General features: G+C 42.1%; 1 protein-coding gene across 2 annotated transcripts in view; it reads left to right on the top strand.

Moving 5' to 3' along the window:
• Nucleotides 1-25,599, top strand: part of POLRMT (RNA polymerase mitochondrial) — a 74,623-nt gene that overhangs the window by 7,815 nt on the left and 41,209 nt on the right. The window contains exons 2-6 of one of the 2 annotated variants that reach the window (XM_075825460.1): nucleotides 1,916-2,011; nucleotides 4,056-4,627; nucleotides 4,797-4,927; nucleotides 17,152-17,335; nucleotides 20,062-20,211. In XM_075825460.1, coding sequence (XP_075681575.1) covers nucleotides 1,916-2,011; nucleotides 4,056-4,627; nucleotides 4,797-4,927; nucleotides 17,152-17,335; nucleotides 20,062-20,211 — 1,133 coding nt within the window. Of the gene's footprint in view, nucleotides 1-1,915; nucleotides 2,012-4,055; nucleotides 4,628-4,796; nucleotides 4,928-13,529; nucleotides 13,684-17,151; nucleotides 17,336-20,061; nucleotides 20,212-25,599 lie in introns of those variants that run through there. The other variant, XM_075825461.1, reaches the window with a different exon arrangement.

Below are 25,599 nucleotides of genomic sequence, written 5' to 3'. Positions count from 1 at the left end.
CAGGGACGCGTGGAAAGGCTTTACGTGACTTAAGACTCCAAGGTTACAAAAGTTTTTCGAGATTAATTATGGAACAATCGCTAGAGTTATATAACATATTTGTGGTCGCAGACGCACAACAGAAACCGAGGATAATTATGAGCAGAATATGTAAAAAAATAAAGCGCTTTCTTTACCTGTTACATCCCCTGCTGCTCTAGTGCTGAAGCTCCTGTTGTTCCGCGCCGGTCTTTATTTACGTGACTCATGTCTATGAGCTGCCGTAGGTTTCCATTATAACTTACGACAGAAAATTATAGTAAATGTGTTGAGATCCAACTGGCCCCACCCCTTCCCCCAAGCCCAAACCACATTTTTATAAAAAAAATGTAAATAAAAAATGAGCTTAACCCCTTAATGACCGGGCCATTTTGCACGTTAATGACCAAGGATTATTTTTTGTTTTTTCATGGTCGCATTCCAAGAGTCGTAACTGTTTTTGTATTCCGTCTATATAGCCGTATAAGGGCTTATTTTTTGCGGGACGAGTTGTATTTTGTAATTGTACCATTTTTAGATGCTTATAATATATCGATTAACTTTTATTAACTTTATTTTAGGAGAGAATTGAAAATAAGCAGCTATTCCAGCATTGATTTTCACGTTACAAATTTACGCCGTTTACTATGCAGCGTAAATAACATGTTAACTTTATTCTATGGGTCGGCACGATTACGGGGATACCAAATATGTAAGGGTTTTATATGTTTTCCTACGTTTGCACAATAAAAAGTCGTTTAGAAAAAAATCACTTGTTTTTGCATCGCCGCGTTCCAAGAGCCGTAACGTTTTTATTTTTCCGTCGATGTGGCCGTATGTGGGCTTGATTTTTGCGGGCCAATGTGTAGTTTTCATTAGTACTATTTTGGGGTACATAGGACTTCTAGATTAATTTTTATTTAATTTTTTATGGGGGGAATGGGAGAAAAGAGAGAATTTTGCCGTTGTTTTTTGCGTTTTTTTTGGACGCCGTTCATCCGGCGGTTTAATTAATGTGTTCATTTTATTGTTCAAGTTGTTACGATCGCGGGGATACCATATATGTGTATGTGTAAAACCACTTTTTGGGCAAAAAAAGTTGTTTTATTTGATTTTCACTGTAATTATTTTTTTATTTTTTGTCACCAACTTTATTTAACTGATTGACATTTATTTTTTTAGTCCCACCAGGGGACTTCACTATGCGATGTGCCGATCGCATATATAATGCTTTGGTATACTTAGTATACCAAAGCATTATTGCCTGTCAGTGTAAAACTGACAGGCAACCTATTAGGTCATGCCTCTGGCATCGCCTAACAGGCAGATGCTGAAGGCAGACCTGGGGGTCTTTGTTAGACCCCCCGCTGCCATGGAAACCTGACCTGACGGCGACCCGCGATTTGTTTGCGGGGGCGCCGATCGGGTGACAGTGGGAGCTCCCTCCCTCTGTCAAACACATTAGATGCCGCTGTCACTATTGACAGCGGCATTTAATGGGTTAAACTGCCGGAATCGGAGCGCGCTTCGATTCCGGCAGTTGCAGCAGGAGCCAGGCTGTGTATAACAGCCGTGCTCCTGCCGCTGATCGCGTGGGTACAGTCTCAGTACCCGCGCCATCACAGGACGGATATATCCGTCCTCCTGCGCGAACTAGCAGCTGCTGAGGACGGATATATCCGTCCTTCGGCGTTAAGGAGTTAAGCGGCGTAAATACATTGTCGTGAATTGCGACTTTTTTGATTCATTTGCAACTTTTCTACACTAGAAAACTGAATACCCCACCCCATAGTGTTGATAAAATAAGCCTAGAAAATAACATTTGCTGCGACATGGAAATATAAAAGTATATTATTCATTTGACTAATATATTTTTCTTCAATTTTCACGACCAAAGGCTGCCTTCTGGGAAGCACACACAGACATTCATCTTCTGCCAAGCCCAAGGATGAGATTGGTGCCAGTGACCGATGTCGGTTGGAACTCGTTGAAGGTCTGTAACAAATTTCTAGACGATAAACAAAATTAAAATATAACGGTGGCCACTAAAAGTTTACATGAGCCTTCTGAAATAATTTCAAGACTAGGGTCACACAATGTTTTTCCGCATACTTTTTATATCTGTTAGGGCAGTGTCCCCAGCTAGTGACTCATCAACTATTGTGCACTAGTGGCCCTAGGGAGTAATTACATGTGGCTCTTGTGCCCCCTTGCATGGGGCTGCACAGCTTTGTAACTATTGCGCACTAGGGAGTAATTGCACATGGCTCTTGTGCCCGCTGGCATGGGGCTGCACAGCTTTGTAACTGTTGCGCACTAGTCGCACCAGGGAGTAATTACATGTGGCTCTTGTGACCCTGCATGGCGCTGCACAGCTTTGTAACTATTGCGCACTAGTGGCACCAGGGAGTAATTACATGTGGCTCTTGTGCCCCCTACATGGGGCTACACAGTGTCGATTAACAAGACAGCTCGTTGATCGGACTTCGTTTGCTCCTTTCACAAGGAGCTAGTATGGGGACGAGCAATCATTACTACGATCCCTCGTCCCCATACGCCATCGTCGGCAGCGCATGATAGAAATGTAGGTAGAAAAAAAAAGAATTCCAAGGGGGGGGGGGGGGGATACAGGGCTGTCTCTGCCATAAAGGTGGGATGAGCATCTCGCCTCAGGTGGCAACTTGCGCTGTTTGAGTGGGCGGCACAGTGGCAAACAGGTGCCCCCTTCTAAGTGCAGTAAAGGCACATGGTTTTCAGCTGCCCTGCACTATTTACACAATCCTCCTTTTTTCCTGATGCATTCCCTGCCGCTGACTCTTACTGAAAATTAACATAGTCTGGCAAAGCCATTGATTGAGTGACTCCAGTAGCAGCTTACACCACCTGCACTGGACATGCCTGTAATGTTAGCTGCTGCTGTCACTCAATCAATGGAGCCGCTGGTCGCTCTTGATTTTTAGTAAGATTTAGCGGCAGGGAATGCATCATGGAAAAGGAGGATTGTGTAAATGGGACAGAGCATCTGCACAGGGACCTGAAGGTTGTAAGGGAGGGAGGGGGAGTAGTGAGTAGAAGCTCTGAACTCGTGGTGTCAAAGGGCGGAGATTATTGTATGAGTGGGCGGAGCTACTATTTTGAAGATGGAGTTTTAACTCGGCATGTCCCTCTACTGCCTGCCTTCATTGACTCTGCAGGGTTCCGCGCTGGTCAAAAGAAATCTGGTAAATATTTCCTACAGTGTATGTAATAATTGTGTGACCGCAGCAGGCGTGACACTTGCATGCATTCATCATGAGTGGGTGCATGTGTCTGGCGTGTGAGTGGATGAGGCACGTGCATTTTTTAAAGGGGTTGTATGAGATTAAAAAAATAAATAAATAATCAGTACCTGCCGTAAGGAGATGTCTGCCATGGCTCCAATGAAGAACCTGTGGGAGGAAGTCCCATCACAGCGTGATCTCGTGAGATCACGCTGTGCAGTGAAATAAGCTGGGCATGAATGGAGAGAAGTGTATGATGCTGATTGGTCACTGATTGGTCAGCGTCATACACTCCCCTGTACAACGCCCACTTGGTCATATAGTAAAAAATCGCCCAGTTGTCTATTAAGAAACGAATTAGAATAAATCTGAAATTGTTCATAACTTGGTCAAAAATGATCATTTTCCAAAATAAAAACTACTGTTATCTACATTCCAGCGCCGATCTGATTAGGTAGGACATTTATAATCTGGTGACAGAGCCTCTTTAACTCTCAACCAATTTAAATTTTGGCTTAGATTTACGAGCCTGAGTGATCAAATAGCAGTTGGCTAATAGAATTTCCTACTTAGGATTTTTATGGTGGAGGCGTCATTTTAATTTTCGCCTCTGGCAGCAGAAAAGCTAGAATCGGCCCTGGGTGAATACATTCGCAAGGCGCTGTAATATTGTGGAATAATCATTGCAGAAAATGGAGGGGTTTTCTCTGTTAATGCGTGCATATTTTCCCTCTGCTTATATATATTTCTTATAAATGTATGTATATTATTTTTAAGTCCTGCAGACTCGGGTACAGCAACTGCAAGCAGACGAGATTTTACCTTTGCACGAAGCTGAAAGCAAGAAACTACATCCAAAGCAAGAATTAAGGAAGGTGGAAGAAAATAAGAAAATAGTTAATTCTCCCAAACGTTGGCTGGAAAAGCTGAAAAATGAGCAGATTGCAAAACACAAGAAGCAGAAAGCAGTGAATGGTGTGGAGAGTACCAACATGACTTCAGCCAAGAGCGAGGCTGACCAAACTCAGGAGACGCTACCAAAAACCGCCAAGAGACCGCAGAAAAGCAGTGAGGAGAAGCATCCATCACATCGTATACCAGCCCACAAAGATATGGAGATTGTAGACCAAGCTCTAAATAAAGGCAATGGGCTTTTACTGGAGGATAAGGAAGGAAACCGTTATGGAGGAGTCCAGCAAATCATTCACTGTTACTTGGAGACCTCCATATTCTTAGGAGAATTGAGCAGAGCCCAGAATTGCTTGCAGTATTATCACCAGCATAACTCAAGGAGAAGTCTGCTAAATCTTTCCATGTACAACCTGTTAATGAGGGCCTGGGCCAAAGAGGTGAGGAACTGGGAGGAAGAGGGAAGAAAATGTCCTCTACAATGATTATATGACGTTCTGTTAATAGTAAAGCACTGGGGGACAAAGGAGATTGGAAGTGGACGCGCTGAACAAAGTAGAACGTGGCTACCAAGAGTATTCAGTCATTTCTTCTTTTTCTCCTTAACAGGCCGCACTTGCTCAAGTTGGGCGCCTATTTGTAATGTTGCAGGAGGCTAGCCTGAAGCCAAATTTAGGATCTTATGCTGCAGCGCTGGAGGCTATGGGTCGCACCAATTCCAACACAAAAGCCATTCAAAGGTAAAAAAAATAATAAAACCTTGTTCTGATCATCTGTGCTTGAATTTCCGAAGCTTTCAGGACTCCATTTCTTATTTAATGCCTGCCTTTTTGACAAATGTAATTGAAACATTTGACTTTAGTCTTGTATGCATAATATTTTTAACCCCTTCCTGACATCCGCCGTATATATACACACGGCGGGTGTGGGAGCCCGTGAGTCCGCTCCATAGAACGAGCGTGCCAGCTGTATCTAACAGCCGACACTTCAGTGTAACAAGTGAGATCCCGCTTCTTTAACCCCTTAAATGCCACTGTAAATAGCGACCACGCCATTTAAGTAGTTTGAAACAGGGGCGCGGCCTCCTGTAACATTGCAATGCCCCCCGCGACACGATCCCGGGGTGCCTGATGAAGGCCCCCAGGTTGGCCATCCTTGTACTCCTATGAAGCCTTCAGGGCTTCATAGGAGTGTCAGTATAATGCTATACTGCAATACATTAGTATAGCAGTATATCATGCAAGCGATTCTACAATCACTGGTTCAAGTCCCCTAGGGGGACAAGTAAAAAAACTTAAATACCATAAAATAACTTCTTTAACCCCTTCCCGTCGTAAACTTTATGCTGGGTGAGCTGGGAAAAGAGTCTGCGAGGGCGCTGCTGCACACGGATAGGACCGAAAAGGCAAGAACTTCGGAGTGATGATAATAAATAGAATTTATTGGTAATATGACTACGCGTTTCAATACCGTACCGGCATCTTCATCAGGTCATGAAGGAAAGCACACAAATCACTGTTTAAATAGAATGTTAAAGTTGAAAAAAAAAACGCCAATGTGAACGAGGACAGGGCGTTCTAATGACGTCAGAGTTCAAAGGTTAAAACATGACAAATAACAATGATAATGAGATTAGAACATATGGTAAACATAGTTGCAATGATAAAAATGGAAAGGTAAAATACATAAAATGGGAAGCGATATGAGAACAAATGAAAGTAATAACACGGAATGAATCACAAAGGATGCCGAAACCCGATGAATGGCTGCCCGTGAAATAAACAGATAAAAATAGATGCTAGTGTAAATGATACATGTATAGATATACAACACACACGGATATGTGGTATGGGAATAAAAATTTTTGGTGCAGAAAATGACGTTTGAAAGAAGGACAAATAGTCGGCAACAGTTCTAAAACCACAAGATACGAATAAAAGAGCTATAAAAAGAGAATAAAAGGGGTGGCAACGTCAATGGACTGAACTTTGGGCAAAGTGAGCAAGCCAATACCGTAAAGTATGTAATATGATATACACAACTATGTACATAATGTAGTGTAATAACTCAATAAAAATTAGGACCGAGTAGCAGATAGTGAGAATGATTTTGAGGATAAAGAGTACAATATAAAAAATGTAAATGGTCCACATAATAGCACAATTATCAGGAATGTCAGAGACGTAGTAAGAAATATCCTTATATACTCTAAAGAACTAAGTCGGCAAAAGCCGGTAAAACATAATTGATGGCTCAACGAAATTGGAAAACCGTAATGTCTCATGTATAAAATTAGAATGCAAAAACATAACTGTGAACAATTCTAAGAGAGTGAGAGTAACAATAATGTATATGAAGCTAGTGAACAAATATGTATGGTATGGTATTATAATACGCTATGTAGCCGATTGTAAAGTCGGCAGCCGGTAAATGATAATTAGTAACAAAACGAAATAATAAAGAGCAATAAGTTTATGGGAGAGAATGTCAGAAAAAGGAGAGGGGGGGGGGGGGAAGAGGGGAGATACCATAAATAAATAAAAATAAAAATAAAAAGGCCAAGCTATGTGTAATAGGGGTAACAAAAGGCTAAGTAATGAAATGTAAGATTGGAGAAGACGGTAAGTAGTAATTAACAGTTGGTACTATTAATACTAATAATGGCCAAAAGGAAAGGCCATATGTCATGAATAAATTCAATGGGAAACATAACCGTGCATATATCAGAAGAATAGGAACACTAATAAAACATAAGAGAAACGATGAGAAACTTAAAATGAGCAAAGATCTGAAAAGAGGAACACTAATGATACATAACAAAATGGCACAGAATGTATTGAACCAACAATATATGGTCTCGGGTCGGAAAACAATACAGTGATGATATAATATAGTATAATGTAATATAATATAATAATGAAATGAATCATAAATCAATTAACAAAAAGAATAAGAATATATAATATTCATAATTAAGGCATTTACTAATCAAGAGTAGACTCTGATACATCATTGAGGCCATCAGGTTGGAGAGTTTTCATTTTAAAAATCCAGTGATTTTCGCGTTGTTTGAGTTTACTGAATCGATTGGTGATGTTAAGCGGAATTTGCTCTATAGGCGTAATGAGTAAACTACTAAACTGGCTATTGTGTGTAGTGGAGAAGTGTCGAGAAACACTAGGTTTTAAAAAACCAGTATTTATGTTAAATCTGTGATTATTAATCCTTGTCCGCAAACATTGCGTAGTACGGCCAATATATTGGAGATGACATGGACATTCCAACATATAGATAACAAAAGAGCTTCCACAGTTCAGAAAGCTATTGATATTGAAGGATTCTTTCCTTACTGTGGATGTGTAGGTGGATGCTTTGTGAGTTATGTTGGTACAGCACATACATCGCTGTCGGCCACATTTGTAAGAACCTAAAATCCTAGGAAGCAAAGTGGAACAAGGTACCATGGGATTTTTCAGTTTGCTGGGTGCTAAAATGTTTTTAAGAGATTTAGATCGTCTATAGGTGATAGTAGGTCTATCTGGTAATTCTGTTTTTAAAAAAGGATCATTTTTCAAGATGTACCAATGCTTATCAAGAACCTCTCGGATTTTTTTGTTTCCACTGTTAAAAGTTGTAATAAAATTATTACTAAAATTCTGTTTACTTTTAATTGCTTTATCTTGCTTAATGCATGAAACTTGTGAGAGTAGAGAAGCTTTGTGACGTGCCCCTTTAATAAGACTCAAAGGAAAATTCTTTTCCCTGAACCTTTTTTCTAATAGGTTACATTCCTCTGTGAAATCCGAGTCAGTTGTGCAATTTTTTCTCACTCTTCTAAACTGTCCAAAGGGAACATTTTTTATCCATGGGGGATAATGGGCACTGTTGAAATTTAAGTAGCTATTTACATCAACAGATTTAAAATGTGTCTTTGTTGTAAATTTATTAATTCTGGTATCAAATGAAATGGTCAAGTCTAAAAAGTCGATAGACAGAGTAGAAAAAGTGTGTGTAAAAGACAGTCCTAAGATATTCAAATTTAAGTGCTCAATGAAAGATGAAGCCTCAGTCTCATTGCCCAACCAGATGAAGAGGAGGTCGTCAATGTAACGTTTATAAAATAAAATTTTGCTTTTAAAGGGGTGATCATGATAAATATACTCATCTTCAAACTGTCCCATATATAAATTGGCATAAGATGGTGCGAACCTTGAGCCAATGGCGCATCCTTTAATTTGATTATAAAATTTATTATCAAAACTGAAAGAATTGTGATTTCAAATAAAGTCAACACATTTAATTAAAAATTCAGTTTGATTCCCTGGCATACAGGTTTTGGTAGATAATGCAGACCTAATGACCTCAAGACCTTTAGAGTGGGGAATATTACTATAAAGGGCAGTTACGTCAGCTGTAAGGAAATTGATGGGGTACATAGAATTGGTGACATTTAATGAATGGAGTTCTCTAATCACTTGGGTGGAGTCCCTAAGATATGACGGAAGGCTAACTACTAAAGGTTGAAGGTGAGTGTCAATGAAATGTGAAAGATTACTAGTTAGGGACCCAATACCCGATATGAGGGTATTGATTTTTGCAGGACGAGTTGTAGCGCCATTTATTTTGCCATATAATGTACTAGGAAAGGGGGAAAAAATGATTTGTGTGGTAGAAAAAAAAAAAAAAAACCGCGATTCCTCCATTGTTTTTTGCGCTTTGTTTTTACAGAATTCATTGTGCAATTAAAACAACATGTTAACTTTATTCTGCGGGTCAATACGGTTACGGTGATACCAAATATATATTGTTTTTTCTATATTTTACAAGGAAAAACTAAGTGTAAAAAATGTAATTTATTTCTCTGTCGATTTAAGTGGTATTAGGGCTTATTTTTGCGGTATAAGCTGTAGTTTTTAATGATACCATTTTGGGATACATGCGAGGTTTTGCTAACTTTTTATTCCATTTATTGTGGAAGATGAGGTGATCAAAAAATAGCGATTCTGGCGGTTTACATTTTTTTATTTTTTATTTTTTTACGGCGTACACCATGCGGGTTAAATAATGATATATAGTTCAGACTTTTACGGATGCCGCGATCCCAATTATGTATTTTTTTTGTTTTTTTTACAATAGGGGGAAATTATATATATTTTTTTTCAACTTTTAATATTTTTTTATTATATACTAATGTATTGCAGTATATAGTCTTTCTGACCAGCTTCTATTAAGCCCTGCCAGAGGCTTAACCCGTTAGTAACCGGCCCATAGTCTTTTTACGTCGGCCACTAACGGGCCTTATTCCGATGCCATAGACTTTTTACGTCGTGGCATCGGAATAAGTAAACAGAGCAGGGAGCTGTCAAATCTCCCTGCTCTCAGCTGCCAGAGGCAGCTGAGAGCTGGGAGCGTCCCTGCTCTGCCGGGTGAGATCGATATTAGTATCGATCTCACCCGTTTAACCCCTCAGATGTGGTGCTCAATAGCGAGCACCGCATCTGAGTGGTTTTGGAGAGAGGGAGGGAGCTCTCTCTCTCCCACCAACACCCGGCGATACGATCGCCGAGTGTCTGTGTCTCCAACGGCAGCCGGTGGCCTAATAAAGGCCCCCAGGTCTGCCTGGAGCGACTGCCTGCTAGATCATGCCGGAGGCATGACCTAGCAGATGCCTGTCCGTTTTAAACGGACAGGCAGTAATACACTGCAATACAAAAGTATTGCAGTGTATTATAATAGCGATCGCATATTAAAGTACCTTAGTGGGACTAGTAAAAAAGTTAAAAAAAAAGTTGAATAAAGTTAATAAAAAAAAAAATGTGAAAAAAAAAATGAAAAACCCACTTTTTCCCCTTACAAACTGCTTTACTATTAAAAAAAACAAAATGAAGTTAAAAAGTTACACATATTTGGTATCGCCGCGTCCGTAACGACCCCGACTATAAAGCTATTACGTTACTTAACCCGCACGGTGAACGCCGTAAAAAATTTCTATTTTCTGTGAATCCTGACTTTAAAAAAAATGTGATTAAAAAGTGATCAAAAAGTTGCATCTACTCCAAAATGGTACCAATAAAAACTACAAGTGGTCCCGCAAAAAAAAAGAGCTCACACAACCGCATCGGCGAAAAAAGAAAAACGTTACGGCTCTTTAAATATGGAGACACAAAAACAAATCATTTTTAAAAAAAAGCGTTTTTACTGTGTAAAAGTAGTAAAACATACTAAAACGATACAAATTTGGTATCGTTGCAATCGTAACAACCCGCTGAATAAACTTATTGTGTTATTTATACCACACTGTAAACGGCGTAGATTTAGGACGCAAAAAAGTGGCGAAATTTCAGATTTTTTTCTATACCCACCCCCAAAAAAAGTTAATAAAAGTTAATCAATAAATAATATGTACCTCAAAATGGTGCTATTAAAAAACTTGTCCCGCAAAAAACAAGACCTTATACAGCTATGTCGACGCAAAAATATAAGAGTTATAGCTCTTGGAATGCGACGATGGAAAAACGTAAAAAATAGCCTGGTCATTAAGGTCTAAAATAGGCTCGTCATTAAGGGGTTAATAAGAGGACAACGAAAGCAGACCTGGGGGCCTTCATTAGACCCCAGGCTGCCATAGCAACCATCGCCACCCCGCGATTGCATTGCAATGGGCACGATGAGCTGCTAGAGTGGGTCGCCCCCCTATTTCTAACTATTTAAATGCCGCGGTCGCTATTGACCGGCATTTAATGGGTTAAATGAGCGGGATCGTGTTCGAGCGCGACCCCACTCGCTACTGTAAAGTGTCGGCTGTAACATACAGCCGACACCCGCATCGTATGGAGCAGGTTCACTCCGTGAGCCCGTTCCATACTTCCCCCTACCCGGCTATGACGTATGGATACGTCAAATGTCGGGAAGGGGTTAATAAATATATATATATCTATCGCTGTATATAAACACAGTGGATACAAAAACTCTACATACCCTTGTTAAAATGCCAGGTTTTTGTCATGTCAAAAAATCAGTACAAGATGAATAATTTCAGAACTTTTTCCACCTTTTAATGTGACCCATAATCTGTACAATTCCATTGAAAAACAAAAATAATTTAGAGGGGAAAAATAAAGAACAAAAATAATGTGGTTGCGTAAAAATTCACACGCTTAGGCCCCACCCACATGAACGTGCTTTTGCGGCCGCAATTCCCCCAAAAAGCCCCTGGAGAATTGCGGCCCCATTCATTCCTATGGGCCCATGCACACAACCGTGGTTTTCATGGTCCGCGCATGGTCCAGGCTCATAGGAAATAATACACGCGGTCATGTGCAGGGCCCGCTGGTGTCACTCCGCGGCCGGCTGACCCAAAAATCACGGCCGTGCACATGGCTACGGTCGTGTGCATGAGGCCTAAAACTATTACTTTGTTGAATTACCCTTTGACAGCATCCCGTCTTTTTGGGTAGAAGTCTATCAGCATGGCACCTTTTGACTTGCCAATTGTTGCCCACTCTTCCTTGCAAAAGTGCTCCAAATCTGTCAGATTGGGTGGGCATCTCCTGTTACAGCCCTCTTCAGGTTACCTCACAGATTTTCAATGGGATTCAGGTCTGGGTTCTGGCTGGGCCATTCCAAAATTTTGATCTTCTCCTGGTAAAGCCATTATTTTGTTGATTTGGAGGTATGCATTGGGTAGGTGTCGTGCTGAAAGGTGAAATTCCTCTTCATCTTTTTACTAGAGGCCTGCAGGTTTTGTGCCAATATTGACTTATATTTAGAAATGTTCATAATTTCCTTCACCTTGACTAAAGCCCCAGTTCCAGCTGCAGATAAACAGCCCCAAAGCATAATGCTGCCTCCACCATGCTTCACTGTGGGAATGGTGTTCTTTTGGTGATGTGCAGTGTTGGCTTTGCGCCAAACATACCTTTTGGAATTATGCCCAAAAAGATCAACCCTGGTCTCATCAGACTATAGAACGTTTTCCCACATGCTTTTGGCAGACTTGATGTAGGTCTTTGCAAAACATAGCCAGGCTTGGATGTTTTTCTTTGTTAGAAAAGGCTTCCGTCTTGCCACCCTACCCCATAGCCCACACATATGAAGAATACGGGAGATTGTTGTCACATGCGCTACACAACCAGTACCTGTAAGAAAGTCCTGCAGCTCCTTTAATGTTTCAATTCAATTTTCGTCTTATTTCATCAAGTTTTGAGGGACATTCAGTTCTTGGTAATTTGCCAAATGTAATCCACTTCTTGATGACCGTCTTCACATTGTTCCATGGTATAGCTAATGCCTTGAAAATTCTTTGGTACCCTTCTCCTGACTGATGTCTTTCAACAATCAGATCCTTTTGATGTGTTGTAAGCTCTTTACGGACCGTGGCTTTTGCTGTCACATGCAACAAAGAAAATGTCAGGAAAATCCTAATAGAACAGCTGATCTTTATATGGGGTTACTCAGAATCACTTTAAATAATGGCAGCTGTGTACTGACTACTAGTTAACATGAGTTTAAATGTGATTGGCTAATTCTGAACACAAACACATCCCCAATTATAAGAGGGTGTTCACACTTATGCAACCACATTATTGTAGTTTTGATAGACTTTTTATATCCTATGTGTCCGTAAAATGTCTGAACTATTACAATATATAATTTAGTCCGCACAGTGAACGTGGTAAAAAATAAACGCCTGAATCGCAGTTTTTTTCGTCATCTTCCGCAAAAAATGGAATAAAAAGTGATCTTAAAGTATCATATACCCCAAAATGGTACCAATAGAAACAACCGCTCACCCTGCAAAAAATAAGCCCTCATACCGCTCAAACGAAGGAAAAAGAAAAGTTCTGACTCTCAGAATATGGCGACAAAATTCAGATTTTATTTTGATTTTTATTTTATTTTTTCTCCTTGTAAAACATAAAAAAAACTATTGTATTGACCCGCAGAATAAAATCAACATGCCGTTTTTACTATATGGTGAACGCCGTAAAAACAAAACCCTCCAAAATATTGAGGAATCGCTAGTTTTTTTTTCTCTTTTATCCCACTAACAATTTTTCCCAGTTTCCCACTACATTATATGGTACAATAAATGGTTCCGTGAAAATCTACAACTCGTCCCGCAAAAAACAGGCCCTCATACGACTATATTGACAGAAAAATAAAAAATGTATGGCTTTTGTAAGGTGGGGAAAAGAAAAGTGAAAATCCGAAAAATGGCTGGCGGTGGGAAGAGTTTAAAGAAATAGACGTTGGCCCACGCTGTCTGCTATTAGCAAGCGTAGATTTGCACCAAAAATGTTTCCATTTCCAACAATTGTACATATAATTCTGGCCTTACAGGTGTTACCCCACAAAAAATGTATCACCTATCCACAGGCGCTAAATGTATGATCGATGGGATACCACTGCTCTATTCAAACTCCTCACCGCGATCGTGCAATGAGGTGGAACGGGCCGCTCAGGACACCTGTTCTAGTGATCGGTGGGGTTCCAGGTGAGAAGTATTTTTCTTGGGATACCCCCTTTGACTTTGTCTCCTTTGGAGACCTCCCACTTTTCTCCTCGCTTTCCAAATTTGGCAAGCGACCAGAAAATTCGGATGTTTTACCTCTAAAATATTGCATATTATCATTTGCTGCGCAGTTTACTCCAATGTAGCTATGTTGCGACCTGCAGTTTGTTTCGACCCCCGATCCGACAGTTGCAAGAAATCTGGTAACACGGTCACAAGTCGCAACACAGCCACATTGACTTTAATTACGTGTGATGTAATACACAGCCCTCTTTGGCCGCGCCACCTGTTTCGGCCAAAGTCGCCTTATAGCCCTAGCCTAAAGGTCTCAGGTGGGAGTACTCTTTAAAGGAGCATTCTGCATAAAACGAATACACTGTGTTGTGACTAGTGCATGGCACAGTGATACAAAGAGCACTAAAACAGTCATGCAGTACACACTTAGGCCTGTACTAGGCATAATACAGTAACCGTTTTGCTTGGATTGCTTCCTTAACCCCATAAAGGGGTTGTCCCAACTTTACATGTTTTTTGCGAAGTCACATAACCATTTAGATATTAAAATACGCGCTAAATGTTCGTTCAACCAACTGCTAGCTGCTTTCTGTTTCCTAATCTGCACACCCATGACTCCCTCCTCGGATGGCAGAATGGGAAATACAACACTCTGTAGCACAGGACCACCCACTTCCCCACTCAAAATTACATTTCCCATACAAACCTGGTAGCTGACCATACAGGGAAAGCAAGCACTACTGAACTGCTCATGCTTACCTTGTGTGTAATAAGAACGGCGCAGCCACACATGCTGCATCGCACTACACATAGAGGGGAAGAGACCCGCTATGCCGACATAGTGGTGAAGATCTCAGAGGATGGGCTACTTTTGGGGCTCAGATCTTTTGACACAGGCATTTTTGAAAGTTAATTGTATTTGCAAACATGAATGATTTTTGAAGTGGTACCATGTGGCATGAATGTTATCTTGGGAGTGCTCGTATAAGGACCAGGCTGGTATTCATTATTTTGTTTTCGTATTTTCCTCCCTACCGTAGACACTTCAACATATCAGGCAACACTCCAACTATTTTCAAAGTGAACAAAAAGTTAATTCATTCTAGTAATTAAATTCAAAAAGTGAAACTCACATAGTCTAGAGATACATTACACACAGTGATCTATTTCCAGCATTTTTCTTTACTGTTAATGTTTATGGCTAATATGTAATGAAAACCCCAAATTTAGGCTCTCAGAAAATTTTAATATTGGGTAAAAGTTGAAGATTGTAGACTCACGGTGTCACACTCTAATCAGCTGATCAACACAGAACACCTGCAAAGGTTTCCTAAGCCTTTAAAAAGCCTGGTCTGCTGCTCAGTGGTCCAGAGTCCTGTTTTCAGATGAAAGTAAATTTTTCATTTCATTTGGAAATCAAGGTCCCAGTGTCTTGAGGAGGAGTGGAGAGGCATCAATCCAAGTTGCTTGTGGTCCAGTGTGAAGTGTTCAGTGATGGTTTGGGAGCCATGTCATCTGCTGGTGTTGGTCCACTGTGTTATATCAAGTCCAGAGTCAACGCAGCAGTCGCTGCAGAATTTACATTGTCCATTAACGTTGGACATTATCTGCATTTGTCTATGAGTTCCAAATTAATGAATGCTCTCTCAATGGTGGATCTGAGAGAGGCCGGCCGGAGAGAGACCATGACACGCAGCTTCAGTGTTCAAACAGTCTCTGCCCACAGGGGGCGGATCCATCTTTATTTATAAGAAATGAGAGTAGGTGGTAACTTCATACTTGCAAAGCATGAGCATTCTAAATATGGTAATGTCCCAAAACTCCACATATATCTTTAGCCATAAGAAATACAATGTCGGCACGTTTTCTCACGTTGCCTTTGTAACAGCTGAAATGCAAAGCCATAAACTAAACGACTTGAAATAGAATAGCCATCCCCCCATGTAGGCTCTTGTTTCATCAGGTCTGTGAGCTCCAGTGACAACTGTCTATAGCACTTTTAGGTTCACACATATAAAGATAATTAAAATATCTTTGACACAGCCGTCTACCAGGACATTTTAGAGCACTTCATGCTTCCCTCTGCTGACAAGCTTTATGGAGAGGCTGATTTCATTTTTCAGCAGGACTTGGCACCTGCCCACACTGCCAACAGTACCAATACCTGGCTTAATAACCACAGTATCACTGTGCTTGATGGGCCAGCAAACTCGCCTGACCTAAACCCCATAGAGAATCTATGGGGTATTGTCAAGAAGAAGATGAGACACCAGACCCAACAATGCAGACGAGCTGAAGGCCGCTATCAAAGCAACCTGGGCTTCCATTAGACATCAGCAGTGCCACAGGCTGATCACCTCCATGCCACGCCGCATTGATAACACCTCAGCAGTGCTACAGGCTGATCACCTCCATGCCACGCCACATTGATGCAGTAATTCATGCAAAAGGAGCCCCGACCAAGTATTACCAAGCCTACAATTCAGTATTAAAAATCATTTTTGAAGTTGGCTTATATAATAATCTAATTTTCAGAAATACAAAATTTTGGGTTTTCATGAACTGTTCCCATAATCATCAACACTAAAAGAGAAAAATGCTGGAAATAGATCACTCTGTGTGTAATGAATCTATATAATATAGGAGTTTCACTTTTTGAATTGAATTACTGAAATTAACTTTTTGATTATCCAATTCATTGAGAAGGACGTGTGTGTGTGTGTGTGTGTGTGTGTGTGTGTGTGTGTGTGTGTGTGTATATATTATAAAAACATTTTTTATTTATTTTAATAAATATATAGAAAGACAGATGTGAAATTGGTAAATTCTCAGTTATTTTATTTATATTGTTAAAGGAACACTCCAGCAAAAACGAACGTTTCCCATGTTCTCCATTATGGTATTCCATGCGTCACTCCTCTGTTATATTTCTTGCTACTTCTCTAGCTATATATCAGACTGGGATGGTTGCTTAGCAGCAGTGTTAATCAGGCTCGGTGACATGCTTTCTCTACTTGAGTCTATGGAGATCTATGTGTCACCCACTACAGGCTTTAGCAGTTCCTGTACCACACTAGTTTTCCACAGATTCACAATGTCCCCCAGCATGCACAAATGGTATGATCTTTAGCTGGTCATGTGACGCTGTGCTGAAGCATCATGGGATTGATAGCAAAGCAGAGAGGAAGGGAAAGCTGGGGAAATCTAATCAAGATGGTGTCTTTTTCTAAGCATAGAAAGGGCAGCAGTAGAAAAAGTTAAGTACAGTATACACAAAAGAAGTGCAGAATGTGTTTATACAGACAGGCAGTGGTGGGGGGGGGGTGCAAGAATGGAAAGTTGTGTTACCACTGGAGGTCTTCTTTAAAAGTGGAATTGCATGTTCTAGAGCTTGGGTTGCCTTTTGATCTGCTCTCATTATTTGTTTCGTTATAGGTGCTTGAATCAGATGGAAGAAGAAGGGATGTCTGCTGACAAGCTCTTTCAGGGTCTGCCTTATGTTGAGGATGAGCGGGATATGGTTCTGAAAGCCATTCAGCGAGTCACACCAGACTTCATGCCTCCTCCTAATGTTCAGATTGTATGCAGCTCCCCATTGGTCAAGAATTTCTACAGTAAAGTAAGCCTGGGGCAAAACTTTTAGGGAGGAATATCACTTAGAAACTATATTAAAATATCATGATTTAAAAGTAGCAATTTTCTAATATTGAAAAAAGAATCTCATTTGAAAGACTTACTTCGGTCACAGAAGGCTGATACTTTCTTAGACTTGCGATCAGACATTGAGGCGGCTCTCACTGATCTGAATGTTTGTCTGGTGACTTATTCAGAAGAGCGCTTACATTTGACTAGTTTTAGGTTTTATATGTTGAGAGATGAACCCAATACCTGTCCCGCTCGTGCCTTCTCTTAGAGTAGGACCGGTGGCACCCCCCAGGTTGCGTACTTCGGGAGGTGACCTCACTCAAACCCCCATACGCATTTTAAAAGAATTGTAATAATTTTAATACCCAATTGTATGCCCCTTCTGCTACTTTTCCCTCAAGCTTTTGCTGATAGTCTTGTTTCCTGACATTATTGCTGGCCTATCTTCCGAACATCAAGTCTGACCTTTTCTATTCAACGCGGTAAGAGACAAGGGGGACCTCTGTCTCCGACGCTATACTCGCAGTTGATCGAACCCTTGGCCAACCTCCTTCGTAGGGACCCTGATTTTCATGGTGTGTTCAGAAGTACACTCGAGCGCAAATGTGCGTTCTTCGTGGATTCTGTTTTGTTTACTCTTTCAATTACTTCTTTCCCTAATGTTCTTAGAATATTTGATATCTTTGGGCATCGAAGCTCAACTTCGACGGTAAGCCACAACATCTGGAGCAGCCCCAGTTACAGGGGAAATCAGCCCTCTCATAGTGACGATTGTCACTAATAGGGCTGTGCTGGGTCTAGTTAGACCCAGCAGCAGCCTGCCACTAACGGCACCCGGCGATCATGTGACCAGTCACATGATCACCGGGAACAATAGACACAGCGGCGCTGCCGCTGCGCCTATTCCTATACACAGCGTTCATTGAGCGCTGTGTAAAAGAGATCGGAGAAAACAGAAGCAGCGAAAGCTGCTTCTATCCTCTCCCCAGGGTCCCCGGCAGTCACTGACAGCCGGAGACCCGACATTGAGCTGCCCGATCGCTCGGGCAGCAAGTTAAAACCCGAGCCGTAAAAAGTCTGTGGCGCAGGTTTTAAGGACCCTGACTGCTGGCCGTAAAAACACAGCCAGTGGTCGGGAACCAGTTAAGCATGGTGACCTTAACTCTAAAACGAATTTTGAACACATATGTTCTAATAATCCGGGTGGCAATATCTACCTTTTTTATAAAAATAATTTATTTCCCTGAAGGACAAACTCTCTTATATTCGATAATGGGAGGAGGCTCTTGGAAATGTGCGTTCATTTCGGGACTAGCAAGATATAGCGGAATCTACTGCTAAGCTATATATCAATATGGCCCTGACAGAGTCCGGTTATAAACTTCTCATAAAATAGTATTTAACTCCTCAGAGGCTGGCACAAAGTCCTACTCCCGTTGTTTCAGAGGTTGTAGTGTCGAGGGTTCACTGCTGAATTACTGGTGGACTTGCCCCAGTGTGCACTGTTTCTGGATACACTTTTATTATCTTTTACAATCTGATGACGCACATCTCTCATAGTAAATCTCCCTCGAAAGCATTACTAAATAAACATGTATAGTATATTTATATTATATTTCCAGACGTACTAAATTATATATATTAATAGTACCAAATGTATCTAACTTAAGTTCCTGACTGCCAGAATCACGATAATGGGGGCATGAAAGACTTCTTCGATTATCTTAGATCGTGTGAAGTTAGTTTTCCTGGATTATGGTCAATGAGAAACTTTCTAGCATTCTTTAGGATAAGTTGTTTGAGATCTGGTCCCACTGGATAATTTAATATGCGGAAATGAGATTTCTTTCTGGTCCTGCTTGATGGTCTGATGAACATTATTTTTATTTGGGCTCTCCTTGACTTAAAGTGTAACTAAACTTACAGAAAACTTCTGACATGTCCTAGTGACATGTCAAAAGTTTTGATCGGTGAGGGTCCGAGCACTGAGACCCCCACCTATCGCTAAAACGAAGCAGCTGAAGTGCTCGGTGGGCATTGAGTCGCTTAGTTTCTGACCGGCTTTTTTTGGGAAGATGAGCAGTTTGTGTACGGGTCCATAGACTTTCTATTGGGCTTGTTCACCAACCGCTCGGCCTTCCGAGAAAAGCCGATCAGAAGCCAAGCGGCTCATCACTCACCCGATCGCTTCTGCCGCTTTGTTTTAACGATCGGTGGGGGTCTCCGTGCTTGGACCCCTCCCTCCATTCCCCACCACGTCGTCTTTTTTTTTTTTTTTCCCTTTTCCGCTCCTGTGTATGTTTTCTATGTCGTTTTTGAGACAACTACGTGGTCCATAAATGCTTTTCCTTATACAGATATGGTTCTGCTTGTTATGTGCTCTACCTTGCTCCCTACAGTGGGGTTATATTTTCTTGATTTATTATGTCAATATGTATTTCACATTGGGTTTTTTGTTTTTTCAACAAAAGCTATTCAAATATAAAATATCATGATCTGCCGACTACTCTGATTAAAGTAAAACTCCACCTGTGACTTGGATATAAATTGGGTGTGCGGACAGGATCGCCTTTGCTCCCTCTGCGGTTGGGTTATGGCAGAGGTGGAGCTAACTAAAGTGCCTGCATGGCCACATAGATGTGTCCGTTATGTTTGTCAGAGCTTGTAAAGTCTGAATCTACATGTTGTTTTCTCTGGCAGGAACCACCTCCTTACTTCCCAAAAATGGGTTTCACAGTGTCTGATTTGCAGGAAAGATTTGAAGAGCAGCTGAAAATTGAGAGCAGTGAAACATTGACGATAAACTCTGTGGAGGCTGTTAAACCAGTGCATGAGGGGAGAACCAAAGCGGTAAGATAAACCACCAACCTGACGGTGACTGATACTCTAAATATAGTAGGTTCATTTGGAGTTTAATACGTTTATCATTTCAATAACACTGAAAGGTTAAGATGTCTTCATAGAGGGCAAGGGAAGAGGCACGATGCATGCACATATGCTGCTAATAAGTCTGCAGTCTGCACAGAAAGTGTTTTTTTTATTTGTCCCGCTCGATGTTTAAAGGGAATCGTTTGGTAACTGTAGGGAATTGCTGGGAAATTGCAGTTTCCCAATATAATATTCTGTGCTCCTCCAGATTTGAGGTAACACTTTAAGACCTGTTGTAGTTAGGCCAACTAAGTTAAAATAAAGAACTGGCTCTGCTTATCATAATGTAAACATCACTATAGAATAGAGTTTCCCAACCTTTTCAGGCTCGAGGCACCCCAGGAAAAAAAAAAATTCTCAGGGCACCCCTACCAAAAATTGTTTACAAAACAACAAAAAATGGCTAAAAACAAGCACTGCACTCTTAGGGTATGTTCACACAACGTTTTTTTTGTAAGGCAGAAACTAAAAATCTGCCTCCGAATTCATTTACGAATTTTGAGGCAGATTTTGAATTGACAGCGTTGTTTGACTTTTTTTTTTTTTTTGCTGTGTTTTTTGCCCACATTTTTTTGAAGCCGTTGAAGCGAATTCAAAAACCGCAGACAAAAAAAAAAAAAGCACCAAACGAGCGCCGCAGGTTTTTTCTGCCTCCTATTAATTTCAATGGGAGGTCAGAGGCGGGAACCACTCGAAGACCATCAGCCCCCCACTCACAGTAAAATGACCATCAGCCCCCCACTCACAGTAAAATGACCTTCAGCCCCCAACTCACAGTAAAATGACCATCAGCCCCCAACTCTCAGTAAAATTACCATCAGCCCCCAACTCACAGTAAAATCACCATCAGCCCCCCACTCACAGTAATGACCATCAGCCCCCCACTCACAGTAATGACCATCAGCCCCCCACTCACAGTAAAATGACCATCAGCCCCCCACTCACAGTAAAATGACCATCAGCCCCCCACTCACAGTAAAATGACCATCAGCCCCCCACTCACAGTAAAATGACCATCAGCCCCGCACTCACAGTAAAATGACCATCAGCCCCCCACTCACAGTAATGACCATCAGCCCCCCACTCACAGTAATGACCATCAGCCCCCCACTCACAGTAATGACCATCAGCCCCCCACTCACAGTAATGACCATCAGCCCCCCACTCACAGTAATGACCATCAGCCCCCCACTCACAGTAATGACCATCAGCCCCCCACTCACAGTAATGACCATCAGCCCCCCCACTCACAGTAATGACCATCAGCCCCCCCACTCACAGTAATGACCATCAGCCCCCCCACTCACAGTAATGACCATCAGCCCCCCCACTCACAGTAATGACCATCAGCCCCCCACTCACAGTAATGACCATCAGCCCCCCACTCACAGTAATGACCATCAGCCCCCCACTCACAGTAAAATGACCATCAGCCCCCCACTCACAGTAAAATGACCATCAGCCCCCCACTCACAGTAAAATGACCATCAGCCCCCCACTCACAGTAAAATGACCATCAGCCCCCCACTCACAGTAAAATGACCATCAGCCCCCCACTCACAGTAAAATGACCATCAGCCCCCCACTCACAGTAAAATGACCATCAGCCCCCCACTCACAGTAAAATGACCATCAGCCCCCCACTCACAGTAAAATGACCATCAGCCCCCCACTCACAGTAAAATTACCATCAGCCCCCCACTCACAGTAAAATTACCATCAGCCCCCCACTCACAGTAAAATTACCATCAGCCCCCCACTCACAGTAATGACCATCAGCCCCCCACTCACAGTAATGACCATCAGCCCCCCACTCACAGTAATGACCATCAGCCCCCCACTCACAGTAATGACCATCAGCCCCCCACTCACAGTAATGACCATCAGCCCCCCACTCACAGTAATGACCATCAGCCCCCCACTCACAGTAATGACCATCAGCCCCCCACTCACAGTAATGACCATCAGCCCCCCACTCACAGTAAAATTACCATCAGCCCCCCACTCACAGTAAAATTACCATCAGCCCCCCACTCACAGTAAAATTACCATCAGCCCCCCACTCAAAGTATAATGACCCCTCAGTAAAGAGACCATAAGCCCCCTTCAGTAAAGTCACCATCAGCCTCAGCCCCCCCCCAGTAAAATGACCATCAGCCCCCTCCAGTAAAGCCACCATCAGTCTCAGTCGTCGTCCCCGTCCCCCCCGGTCCCCCCGATAAAATGGCCATCTGCCCCTCTAGTAAAGTGACCATCACAGAGAGAAAGTGTGCTTACTCCTGGGGAAGGAATAAATCAGGAGGTATAAGAACAACAACTCCCAGCATGTCCAGGCTATTATGTGATATCAATGGACATTACAGGAGGAGGTATAAGAGGAGAGGACTACAACATCCAGCATGTCCAGACTGTTATGTGATACCAGAGGACATTACAGGAGGAGGTATAAGAGGAGAGGACTACAACTCCCAGCATGTCCAGGCTGTTATGGGATATCAATGGACATTACAGGAGGAGGTATAAGAGGAGAGGACTACAACTACCAGCATGTCCAGGCTGTTATGGGATATCAATGGACATTACAGGAGGAGGTATAAGAGGAGAGGACTACAACTCCCAGCATGTCCAGACTGTTATGTGATATCAGAGGACATTACAGGAGGAGGTATAAGAGGAGAGGACTACAACTACCAGCATGTCCAGGCTGTTGTTATGGGATATCAGAGGACATTACAGGAGGAGGTATAAGAGGAGAGGACTACAACTCCCAGCATGTCCAGACTGTTATGTGATATCAGAGGACATTACAGGAGGAGGTATAAGAGGAGAGGACTACAACTACCAGCATGTCCAGGCTGTTGTTATGGGATATCAGAGGACATTACAGGAGGAGGTATAAGAGGAGAGGACTACAACTTCCGGCATTCCCCTGGCTCCATTTCTCACACAACTGCTAACAAAGTAAAGAAAAAAAAACACTTACCCTGCCCAGCGTTAATGGCTCCTCTCCCTCCGTCAGGCTTCTAGTGGGAAGCGCCGGGCGGTACCCGTAACAGACGTCCACGCGTCACGTCTGCTACAACGTTGGGGGCGGAGCTTGTAGCAAAAAAAAATAATATATATATATATATATATATATATATTTTTTTTTTTTATTTGTATAAGGTGTATCTTGCTTACAAAGTAATTTTTTAAAAAATATTTTTTTTTAATATATAAATAAGTCACCTTAGGATATGTTCACACTGTGTTTTTTTGCGGGCGGAATTTCTGCCTCAAAATTCCGTTTGGAAGTTTGAGACAGATTTTCCTCTCCCTGCACGCCGATTTTCGCTGCGTTTTTCGCCCGCGGCCTTTGAGCACTGCGGGCATAAAACGCCGCGAAATACGCTTTCTCTGCCTCCCATTGAAGCCTTTTTTTTTTAAGGTACCTGTTCAGTTCTGAAGTGGCTTTGAGGGGCCTATGTATTAGAAACCCCCATAAAACACCCCGTTTTGAAAACGAGACCCCTCAAAGTATCCAAAACTGCATTTAGAAAGTTTATTTAACCATTTAGGCATTTCACAGGAATTAAAGCAAAGTGGAGGTGAAATTGGCAAATTTCATTTTTCTTGCTGAATTTCAATTGTATTAATTTTTTTTTCTGTAACACAGAAGGTTTTACAAGAGAAACACTACTAAATATGTATTGTCCAGATTCTGCAGTTTTTAGAAATGTCCCACATGTGGCCCTAGTGTGCTCGTGGACTAAAACACAAGCCCCAGATCCTATTCGAAGAAGCTCACCCTTTAAATGGCCAGATACTGCAATTAAACACCTGGGGATACTCTTACCTAGAGATCCGGCCCTTTTATATTCTCTCAATTTTAGCACATTCAACACATTCAAACACACTTGGACGGTCTAACCTTACCCTTTGTGGCCTGGTTGGGTAGGAAAAACTTTCTTAAGACCTACATTCTCCCCAAATTCATATACTTAATTCAGGCAGTACCCATTTTCCTACCCCGGTCCTTTTTTATTAAATTAAGGAGAGTGTTCGCGCTTTTCTTGTGGTCCAAAAAACATCCCAGGCTGTCGTATCGTTCACTGTCTCTGCAACTGCCCAGGGTGGGGCTGGTTTGCCGGACCCGTTTGATTACTATCAGGCGGCACATTTAAGTAGATGGGTTTCCTTGTGCAGAAGAGGTGAATACCCCCCACATGTTGCACTTGAACGCCATTTATTGGGTGATATACACTCCCCGCTGTTGTTGGGATTGTTTCCGCACCTTCCTGTCCCCAAAAACATCAGTCCACTCTCCAGAGGCACTATAATAGCTTTCCGCTCCTATCTTGCCTCTTTAGATCCGCCCACACAGTTTTCCCCGCACGCCCCCTTGCGTATGGTCCCTATTATATTGGGCGTAAACCCCCACTGGAGGGCATCTGGGACTCATTGGGGAACGTCCCTATTTCAGAGGTCTTTGATGACCTGATTTCCGCAGATGTCTCATCCATTTTACCATCGCACCATACTAACTCTTTGCATTTGTTGGGTTTTCACCATTCCTGTAAAACTTTCAAAAATATCTTCCCTGTGCTCCGTGCAGCCTCCTGGCTAGATGTTCTCACCCGCTTTCCCTCACCCCCTAAAAAACTATTGTCCAAAATTCATTCTGATATCATGATACGTAAAGTTCCTGCAGGCGGAAAACCGAATTTCATTCAGGCGTGGGATGTGGAATTGGGGATGACTATAGACGAACCCGACTTAGCCCAGATACTTAGGGGCTCTCATGGTTTCACTAGGTGTGAGAGTTCAAGAAAACTCCTTTAAAACCCTTACTCGGTGGTATGGGACCCTGGAATTTTTGTTCAAATTAGGTTTCTCACCAGATGATCTCTGTTGGCGTTGCAGAGCCCACACCGGTTCACTCTTGCACATCTGGTGGAGCTGTCCAAAGATTATTCCTTTCTGGGGGGCAATCCCCTCCTCCATCCTAGCTGTATGCAACAAACATGTGACTTTGTCAGCCGCTTTAGTTCTCTTGTGGAAACCTGATCCAACACTTCAACCCGCAAAACATGATCTAGTGACTTTCATGATTACCGCGGCAAAACTACGTATCCCCTTTAAATGGAGGTCTGTTGACCCACCTTCTATTCGAATGTGGGTTGATAAGGTTGATCATCTCTGTAGAATGGAGGAGCTTGCTAGTTGGGAAGATGGGACTCATGCTAGATTTGAGAAGACCTGGGGTCCTTGGAGGGCTGCCAGGGACGCTATTGCTTTGGATTGATTCCCCCCCCCCCCCCATGTACCTAG

This window comes from Rhinoderma darwinii, chromosome 1, assembly GCF_050947455.1.
Source record: "Rhinoderma darwinii isolate aRhiDar2 chromosome 1, aRhiDar2.hap1, whole genome shotgun sequence".
Classification (NCBI taxonomy): Eukaryota; Metazoa; Chordata; class Amphibia; order Anura; family Rhinodermatidae; genus Rhinoderma; species Rhinoderma darwinii.
This window is presented reverse-complemented; position numbering and strand designations above follow the sequence as displayed.